Source organism: Orbicella franksi, chromosome 7 (genome assembly GCF_964199315.1).
Source record: "Orbicella franksi chromosome 7, jaOrbFran1.1, whole genome shotgun sequence".
NCBI lineage: Eukaryota > Metazoa > Cnidaria > Anthozoa > Scleractinia > Merulinidae > Orbicella > Orbicella franksi.
This window is the reverse complement of record NC_138151.1, coordinates 20978825-20988824: the sequence shown is the minus strand read 5'-3', so window position 1 is coordinate 20988824 and position 10000 is coordinate 20978825. Positions and strand designations below refer to the sequence as shown.

At 39.8% G+C, this 10000-nt stretch overlaps 4 protein-coding genes across 4 annotated transcripts in view; 2 read left to right on the top strand and 2 right to left on the bottom strand.

Moving 5' to 3' along the window:
- The window catches only part of LOC145492310 (neural cell adhesion molecule 1-like), a 32310-nt gene extending 28190 nt beyond the window's left edge, over window positions 1-4120 (bottom strand). The window contains exon 1 of the mRNA XM_081471735.1: window positions 2616-4120. Coding sequence (XP_081327861.1) covers window positions 2616-2766 — 151 coding nt within the window. The 5' untranslated portion in view covers window positions 2767-4120. The remainder of the gene's footprint in view (window positions 1-2615) is intronic.
- The window catches only part of LOC145492428 (uncharacterized), a 456732-nt gene that overhangs the window by 183546 nt on the left and 263186 nt on the right, over window positions 1-10000 (top strand). The window lies entirely within an intron of this gene.
- Window positions 6494-7422, top strand: LOC145493644 (protein CFDP2-like). The gene is made up of 2 exons (XM_081473126.1): window positions 6494-7102; window positions 7408-7422. Exons 1-2 carry the CDS (start codon window positions 6494-6496, stop codon window positions 7420-7422), a joined length of 624 nt encoding a protein of 207 aa, XP_081329252.1.
- Window positions 7728-10000, bottom strand: part of LOC145492562 (uncharacterized) — a 58811-nt gene continuing 56538 nt past the window's right edge. Inside the window, exons 17-19 of the mRNA XM_081472006.1 lie at window positions 9727-9825; window positions 8412-8511; window positions 7728-7816 (exon numbers count right to left, since the gene is read on the bottom strand). Coding sequence (XP_081328132.1) covers window positions 7748-7816; window positions 8412-8511; window positions 9727-9825 — 268 coding nt within the window. The 3' untranslated portion in view covers window positions 7728-7747. The remainder of the gene's footprint in view (window positions 7817-8411; window positions 8512-9726; window positions 9826-10000) is intronic.

Here is a 10000-nt window from a genome sequence, read left to right as displayed (position 1 = left end):
TTAACATAGAGATTAAAGACAAGCCAGGTGCACAGATTTTTGTTGCAGATCACTTGTGTAGAGCCTCACTAGCCGCCAAGAAGGAGATGACAGACAACTTCCAAGTTTTTGCCCTTGAACTTGAAACATCACTCCATTTGACTCCATCAATGTGGCTCCAGAAAGGTTAACTCAGCTGCAGAAGTGCATATCACAAGACCTTGTCTTAGAGACCCTGAAGACTACTGTTCTGTCAGGATGGCCAGAGAGAAGAGAGGAATGCCCAGTGCCAGTTCGAGACTACTGGAATTACAGAGAGGAGATTTCAGTCCACAATGGCATTCTATTCAAGAGTCAGTGCCCATGCAGTCACACGAAATCCCTATCTTTCCCTGGAGTAAAGTGGCCACAGATTTGTTCACTCTTAGTGGGAAGAATTACATCACGGTTGTTGACTACTTCTCAGATTTTGTGGAAGTCGCTGAACTTGAGGACATCACCTCACGTGCAGTTATTCAAGCGCGTAAAGAGCAATTCAGTAGACATGGGATCCCAGACACAGTTGTCTCGGATAACGGTTCACAGTACAGCAGCCACGAATTTCATGAGTTTTCACTCAGCTGGGAATTTAACCATGTCACATCCTCGCCACACTACCCGAAGTTGAATGGTAAAGCGGAGTCTTCAGTGAAGGCAATCAAACTACTGTTCAAGAAGGCTGAACGTGATGGAAAAGATCCTTGGCTGGCTCTATTAGACTACAGGAACGCTCCCACCGAGGGCATAGGAACCAGTCAGGCTCAGAGACTTATGTCGCGCCGAACACGAACTCTCTTACCTACAGCGTCAAGTCTTCTCCGTCCCGAAGTTAGTGCACATTCCACAGAGAACTTAGAGTGGAAAAGGCGAAAGGCCAAGTTTTACCATGACCGTCATTCGAAGCAGTTACCTGAGCTGGAGATTGGGCAAGAAGTCAGAATTGTACCCTTGCGAAAGAACCAAACATGGAAACAAGCGACCTGTGTCGAGAAACTCTCAGATAGGTCTTACGTAGTCCAATCAGGCAACGAGACCATCAGAAGAAACAGGCAGTTCCTGAGACCGGCAGTTGAACCCGCAACAGTGGAAAAGCAGAGCACCAATGTTGGTACACCTGAGTCAAGAGAGAATCGCAAGGAGATGCCTAGACTCTCTGAGTTACCTGCTAAACCTGCTGTTCCCGAACAAGGTTCTGCAGATGGATCTGTTGCTGAAGAAACAAAGGCTACATTGTCAGCATCCCAGAAGACGAGAACCCGGAGTATTCGTCCACCCTCAAGATTTAAAGATTTTGACTTGAGTCGCTAAGCAAAGGCTAGACATTGAACACACATTTGGTGAGACCGAGTTAGTCTAGACACTGAACACTTTCGTACGGAAACATGTTAATTTGTAGTTGATTTGACCGGTTTTCGGCAAGTGTGCTTTAGTTTTTTCTTTTTTTTTTTTTAAGAAAGGGAGATGTTACGTATATGGCTTGTCTTACCATATTTGGAGGAACGTGTTTTGTAATTGCATGTGTGTTACATGAAGTAAGCATTAAAACGAGTTAAATTGCTTTGCAAATGGTGTCTAGTTGTGCCATCCACAACAACTGTGAATATGGGCTTCAGACAACGATCTGAAAACACGTATTTCTTTATATAATTCTATGCTTATATTTAACTTATTTGTGATCAGAATTTAACTTCCAGTTTCACGAATGTAATTTGCCAATGTTTGTCACCAACACCATCCTATTTTCATTTCATGCAGCAAATGAAACAGATGTCGAATAGATACTGAATCACTGAAACGTACCTGCAAGCGAAAGTACCGGAAACAGGATAAAATATAAGACGTGGATTGACGAAAGAACGTTTACCGCGATCATGAGCACACAGAAAACTTTCAAGTCTCTAAATGGTGATGTCGCAGTCACTCAAGGAACGAAAAAACACTCGTTTGTCGTCGCTAGATAACAGTCTCAATTGTCAACGTCGCTATGCTTAATCAGCCAGATCACATCACGTGAATTGAGTCACACAACACGCATGAGAGAGGGTGCCTGTAGGAGTATTAAAGCCTGTTTTCCCATCGTGTCATTATTTGGGGCCATTTTTGCATTTATGCCAAAAATGATGAATAAACAATCGTAGAAAGCAGTTCTGTATTCGCTGCAAACAAAATTTTATGTCAAATCGTAAATCAGCTGAGCGGAAGACGGGAAATGGTTTGACACAATTAGATAGAGGTAGACCGCGTTGCTTCTTTGCCCACATGAGTTGTTGGATGAAAAGTAATAATTTACATCTAACATCCATTCCTGGTTAAACATAGATCAAGAAATTTGTGGTAGAGTACCTTTAGCAATTGTCATTCGCCTGTAAGCGGAAGTTAATGAGACATAATGACATTGTTCTTTCATTTCGTGGAATACTTACTCCTAGGCGGAGGTGTGTGCCATATTTGTTGACAGCCTTGAAAAGGTTTGATATGGCCATGCTCGATAGCACAAATCCATTGTTTTTGCGAAGATCGTGCTAACGTTTTAAGTCCTCAGTCATTCGTAAATATGTAAAATCGTCTGCCAACAGTGTCTGTGGTGTAATACTCACCTCTACAATAGAAATACGTCGTCAAATTAAGTACCAGGCAAACCATGCATTTTCCAAAGCTGGTCATTTCACTGCTACTTAAATTAAACAATGTGAGTATGATATTCACAAGGCGAAGTGCGAGATTTCGTTCGTCTGCTCTCCTCCGCATATATTCCAGGTCATTTCACAAGGTTCATGTCCGATAGCGTGACGACACGTTGTAAACTTTAGTTTCCAGGCTCCTAAACGTTGGTCTCACGCAAAATAGATTCCTTTAGGTGCCAGAGCTTAATGTGCTTTCGTGTTTTCTTTCCGTTTCCTGTTTTTACAAATCAAAGTTAACTGGTTTATCTTCATCGGTTTTGTGATTTCTCTTTCACTCTCAAGATAACCTGACCAGTCTAAACACAAAATCATTTTATTGCAAGCACATTTATCATATGAGATAATACTAATACAATTAACTTGTACAGCCCAATGGAATTACTCGATAGCTCGTTGAGTTAATTCGATTTAGAGTCAAAGTTTGATATCACCGCTGCCGCCAACTCAATCTCTTCCCTCCTAGTCGGCAGGGCCTTGGCATGAGGAAAAGGGTGGCTCTGGAGACACGTGATTTGATTGGCTAGATACTGTGACGAAGATTTTAACTAATTCATTGCTCGTTTCATACCCGAAAATCTCCAATGGTTGATCTCTAAAACCGGAACAAGTTACGGCCAAATGTATCCGGTGATAACCAGCGAACCAGTCAGTAATGCTGGGCCACTAGTAGCGTAGCCTTAACGGGATGAATTTTTATATTTTTTAAAAGCGAAATAGCGAGACCGATTTCCCTTAACCTGGAATGCAGGTGCATTTTGAGCGAGTGAGAGAGTGTTAAATTCGTCATCTGGGATTCGGAAAACAGAGGAAGTAAGGGGTGTGTAAAAATGCGTGCTGGAATAGGAGTAGGGCCGAACAAAAATTACACAGCGCTAACCTGCAAAAACATCTGCACTGTAGGATATTCCACGGGAATGCCTAACGCCTTCAACAAATATTTTATTAATATCCAACAAAACACAGATACGGTCATTTCAGCAATGGAAACTAAAGAGCAAAATCATCGACTCATTGATTTTGTAGAAAGTCGCATCAACGGTTCAACCGTTTTTCACATCCCGGCAATCAGTTGTTGAAGATCTTAAGAGTGCCTACCTGTAAAAGTCAGACAAATTCTTAATTTTGCGGCAAGGGTCGAAAATTCGATTTAGCTCATATTTTTACGGTAGATAGGCTGGGCATGACAAAAACTACTGGATAGTTCTTTTGGCAAAATATCCTTTTATTTCAAAGAAATATGCAAATTACCAAATTCCGTTAAAATCGTCATTTGACGCACCATTTTATTAAACAAGTTTGAGAGCCTCGCATGCAAAACCACATCATTCTTCCGTCTTTAAAACACTCAAATATTTTTGTACAATGTTTAAATGTGTACTGGGTTGATTTGAGGGAATGCTGCGTTGTCTTTTTGGGTGCAAAATGATTAAATTTCGAAGACATGTATTTACTTCACTTATATATAAACCAAAAATAATTGCACAGCGCGAAAAGACCTACTAAGGTACGAGTTTAGCGTTACAGTATTTACGCAGGGCATGTGGGTAGCGATGGCCTAGTAAAAGATAACAACACGGGCAATGGTTAACTATTCATTCTTTTCATTGCTTAATTTAATCACTTCCTACTCAACAAGACTGTCTTCTCCCTGTGGTTCCGAGCCTTACGGAGCCTTACGTATTAGGATAGAAATTGTCCTACCCTACCCCCTAAAACTGATGGGATGACAGCATTGCGTGACGAACAAACAAGGAACCGCTGCAAGCAAGGATTCAAGCAGCGATAGATTAAACGATGATCAAACGTAATATTTTGGTGTAGTGCAAAGCAAGCAACTATCTACAAATCACTGAGCCGTTTTTGAGTTAGATGCAGTGGTGATCATATTTGTCGAAAGAGGGTCATAGATTCATGGTATATTCGACCATTAAATAAGTTGACAGTTCGCGATGTACATCGGACGTTGTGTAAACAAAAGCAAACTTCTGCTTTATGTACGACGAATGGTGACAGAAACACGTCAAATCGGCTTTTGTGGACCTGCCTTTTACAGCAAATAAGGTTAGAACATTTCGAAATCATCAGCTCTGTGTCTACTTCAACTTAATATAGCTTAACATATGTGGCGCGTGCTAAAAAATATGTTCAACTCGTAAATTGAAATTTGACGACGGATGGTCAAATATCTGCATTTTTAACGTACTTTGAAAAGCTCTCGCGCCGCTCACAATCATTTGCCAAAAGAAATGTTTACAGGAATCTGTAGACCATCCTTCTGCGATTCAACCACGAGAAGCTTAATCCATTTGAAGGTTTCGCACACGGTGAAAATCAATTATTTTTACGAGCTATTTTTAAGTGAATGAAATACATGTCTTCGAAATTTAATTATTTTGGACCAAAAAGACAACGCAGCATTCCCTAAAATCAACCCAGTACACATTTAAACGTTGTACAAAAATATTTGAGTGTTTTAAAGACGGAAGAATGTTGTGGTTTTGCATGCGAGGCTCTCAAACTTGTTAAATAAAATGGTGCGTCAAATGACGATTTTAACGGAAGTTTTGCATATTTCTTTGAAATAAAAGGATATTTTGCCAAAAGAACTATCCAGTAGTTTTTGTCATGCCTTAGTCTATCTACCGTAAAAATATGAGCGAAATCGAATTTTCGACCCTTGCCGAGTTATTTTCCATATTTATGGACAGGGACTCTTAAGAACATTCCTGATAATAAAGCTACTGAAACTTGACGGAATTGGAATTAAATCCTTAAATCAAGCTTTCAACGCTATCGCTCCTTCCGTTACTCATATCTACAATGCTAGCATTGCAAGTGGTCCTTTCCCTACCAACTTCAAGAGAGCGAAACTGACTCCTGTCCACAAGAACAACTCAGTCCATGATAGAAGCAACTATTGCCTCATCTCCACGCTACGCTTAATATCCAAACCCTGGAGAGGCATGTCGAGCGATCGTACCTTGATTACTTAACATCGAACATGCTTTTACATAGTAAACAGACAGCATATCGCCCTTATCATACCTGTGAAACTGTACTTTTCAGCTTTACTGACAACTGGCTCAAAGTTGTGGACTCGAAAGAACTTATAGGTGCGGTATTGTTGGACCTTAGTAAAGCTTTTGATCTGGTAGACCGCAGCTTTCTTTTATCAAAAATTACTATGTACCACATGTTTTTGATAAAAGTAATCTGTGGTCTACTAGATCAAAAGCTTTACTAAGGTCCAGCAATACCGCAAAAAAATAATAGTAATAATAATAAAAAAAAATAATGATATGTACCACCTTCCCCAAACTAGATTGCCACCTTGACGCGGTGGGGGGCTTGCGTGCTCCAGTGAGCCTGAGAGCTATGCTGGCTGGACCTCTTGAGGTCCTGGTAGGGTCACCCATGCCAGACAGGTCAAAGGTTAGGGGCCAGACAAAGAGCAATCCACCGGCCTTCCAAGCCTGGGGGTTTTGCACAGTGCTAACAACCCTGTCATGTAAAAAACGTTTGTTATGGAAACAGCAACGTGTAACATACATGAATTATCTGTGCAAAACGAGCCTCCGGAATCCATGCCATGGGCAGCAGTGAATGCTGAGAGTGAAAACACCAGATACTCTGCAGGTAATGGGATTCGAATGACTGACAATGGTCAAAGCCGAAAGCAAGCCACCGTCATGACAACGGGAGCCGTCAGCGCTAAAACAACTACACTGATTGGCTTTTGGAATGTACGAACAATGTATGCGCCAGGTAGGATGGCGTAGGTCATTGCTGAAATGAAGCGTTACAAACTAGATATCTTAGGCATCAGTGAGAGTAAATGGACAAAATCTGGGAGAATGAAGACAACAACAGGAGAGACAGCTCTTTACTCTGGCAGAGAAGATGATTCACATCTTGAGGGAGTTGCAATAATCATGAAGAAAGGAATGGAAAAGTACTTAATGGAATGGAAGCCAGTAAACAGCAGGACTATTCTAGCACGATTAAAGGGTAGGCAGACTAACTTGTCCATCATACAATGCTATGCACCTACTAATGACCGCAACGACAGAGATAACGAAGCCTTCTATGAGCAGCTCCAAGCGGCACTTGAGAGCGTCCATCGTAGGGACCTCCTGCTGGTGATAAATGACCTTAACGCCAAGGTGGGCTCAGAAAACGTGAATTTTGAAAGGGTAATGGGAAGAAAAAGATGTGAAGTGCAGAATGACAATGGAGAGAGGCTGGTAGAGTGGTGTGCATTCAATAACATGATCATCGTTGGATCTTTATTCCCGCATCGCAACATTAACAAACTCACCTGGACATCCCCAAATGGGCGGGATCAAAACCAAACAGACCATCTCATGGTTAACAGCATGTGGCGCCGCTCCTTGCTTGAGGTAAGAGTAAGAAGAGGAGCTGATGCAAGCAGCGATCACCATCTTTCTGGATATCACAAAAACCTCATCCAATAATTGTTTATTATCATTATCATTATTATTATTATTATTATTACAGAATTCTCTAATTGTTTCCAAATACTCGGCTAAAACGCGATTTAATTTCGTTAACAGCCTTAACTTTGACAACATGATGATTTCTTATCCCAAAAAACTACGTATTGATAACTGTACGTATAACCAAACTCTGTCAATAAGATGCGAAAAACTACTTTTCCATTCGATGTATAATCGTTTCTCTTAAGGAGAATAAGACTTAAACGACATTACATTCTGCTTCTCATTGAGAGTGATATTTTTACAAAAGAATACCTCATAATTATCATAAAAACCGAGTTCTAAACCGGCTATAAGGTTATATCAGGGATGCCCATCGGAAGGGAGCGGGAGAGAGGGGTTTTTCAAAACAAAAGCCCTTTGTTGCATCATGGTCATAAAAGTCGAATAGGAGGGGTACCCAACTGTTATTTAGTTAGAACAGGGTGTAGGGAGTTAGAAGGTGAATCAGTTTCATAGGGACTGTCCGGGGAGGGAAAGTTATTTATAAAAACCAACATCTTAATAACAAATTATGTGATAAATTGGTCATTCCGCTTTAAGGTCCTCAACATTTGCGTACAAAGTATTGTCGTATTCTTTGAGGTTGACGTACGTCTGTAGAAAAAAGGCAAATCATATCATTAGTGATACTGAGCGTATATTAAAATTCTTTGACATGCGACAACAAAGTAAACATAACAAATTCAGTAAAATTAATAAGTTACGGAGTCATTCTTATCTTATTTTAGTTTTTATCCTCATATTATGTTATTTAGACAGGAACCCTTTGATAACAGTACTCTTGCACTGAAGGGCTATCCTGTATAAATATTCGTTATTATTACTATTATTGTTATTATTATTATTATTATTATTATTATTATTGCCAATTTTGAAGGCAGCTTTTACGAAGACTTCTTTCTCCAGCTACGAAAAGGTTTTTCGGTAAAAACGACCTTCTTTAGTATCTTGCGGGGTTGGGGAGCAATGGGTAAATACATGCCCTTTTCTCATAGTGTTAACCTTGTCATAAATTTGGTTTTATTTAGATTTAGATTGCCAGCTGGTACGTGTATATGCTTGCATATGCTTGAGCAAGAGCTCTGGCAACAATCAAGCCACGCAGGGTAATTCTTGGTTACGTGGTCCTCTGCATGCAAGATTGTTTTGGTAAGTTGTATTTTAAGTAAATGCGTAAAGCTGAGCTTACCTTGTGGTTTCTTTCCATTTCTTTCATCGTGTCCTTTAGTTTGACAAAAGTAGGTCGATCTTTTGGCTCTTCCTCCCAGCACTTAAGCACCACCTGATATCTGATATATAGTAATCATTAGCAACAACAAGAAGAACGATAATAATAACAACTTCACCATAACCGTTCACCGTCCTAATGGGGTTTCTGAGGTTGGAAAATATAATGATCAGACATACGACGATTAATGTTTTTGGAAATTGCATTTCTGTTCGAAATAGAGATTTCGATATTCCATTACTAGAACTGTGCTAGAGAAATTGTCGAGGTCATACAACGCCGGTTTCTTTATACTCGGAAAATCGTGGCTGTGAGAAGGAAGAGGAGCAACCAGCATTGTACGATCTATGGCGGCGACACTATAAGAGACCAGATAAGAGGTTGTCTGTATCTTTTTTTAAGTCTTCCTTAAGACTTGAAAAAAAAGTTTAAAATTAGGATGAAAAACAGATTGGGAAGTAAATCTTTTATTGGGCGCCTTATTGTTTAGAGTCCGTTTGTGTATTTTTACCCGTCAATTGTGTTATGACTAGTCCTAGGAGCTCACAAAAATACTGCAATAAAGTGGAACCCCGTTAAAACTGTCACCAAACGGCCATGAAAATTTGGCCGTACTAACGGGTTACGGTTAAATTTCATGACTGGTCTAAATTAACAGATATATGACAATTGCACTTCTAAACAACTGCTCTTTAATAAGCATCAGGAATGCAGATGTAATTTTAAATGGAAGATGACATGACTGTTTGAGTGGCCGTATACAAATGGGGTAAAGTAATGAATGATTAATACGGGTGATTAAAACTTTTTAACCTTTTAAGATTTTTTCCGATTGCTAGCTTTATTCAGCTTTGTTTACAAATCGGATCATTAGCCGTTTTATTTACTCTCATAGAGACAACAGCATCGTGTCAGAGCATGGTCAAAACAGAATGTGACTGGGTTATGAGCGTGTGCCAGAGATTCCGCAAAGGTTTTGACCATGCTCGCCGGCTTTTGCCCATCAACGTTGTCTATGAGAGTGCATACATTTGGTTAGAGTAACAAAAACTCTTTGACTTGCAAGCGTCAAGTTTGTCCAGTTCGGAATAGAATTAGACTGAACGTTAACACTGAATAGCGATGCGTTATACAGGCGTTTACTCGAATATATTTTTTTTAGGAGTGCGGTATCAAATACGTTTTTCTAATTGTAAATTATTTTGCTTTACTCGATGAAGTTTGATAATGATATCAAGATAATTAAGATATGTAAGGTATGTAGCGAGGTATTTACAGTTTGTTATCCACATGTTTAGGCTTTGGCATTCTGAATCCTTCCTGAAGTTTCCTGGCGATTTGTCGAGCGTTTACTCCTGGATATGGAGATCCACCTGGATATGAAAATGAAGATAATATCATTGGCGACAAATTTATAATTTCAGATGTGAAGTTATTGCCAAAGGCAACGTTTGGTGTGAAATTTTTGTCGACAAAATAAAATAAAACCCAACATTGTAAGCCTAATTTGTCACCTATGATATTGAAAGGTAATCAAATGGTATACTTGT

Bases quoted from the DNA above. Each gene is read 5' to 3' on its own strand.
- LOC145493644 (XM_081473126.1), top strand. From the start codon at position 6,494: ATGAAGCGTTACAAACTAGATATCTTAGGCATCAGTGAGAGTAAATGG.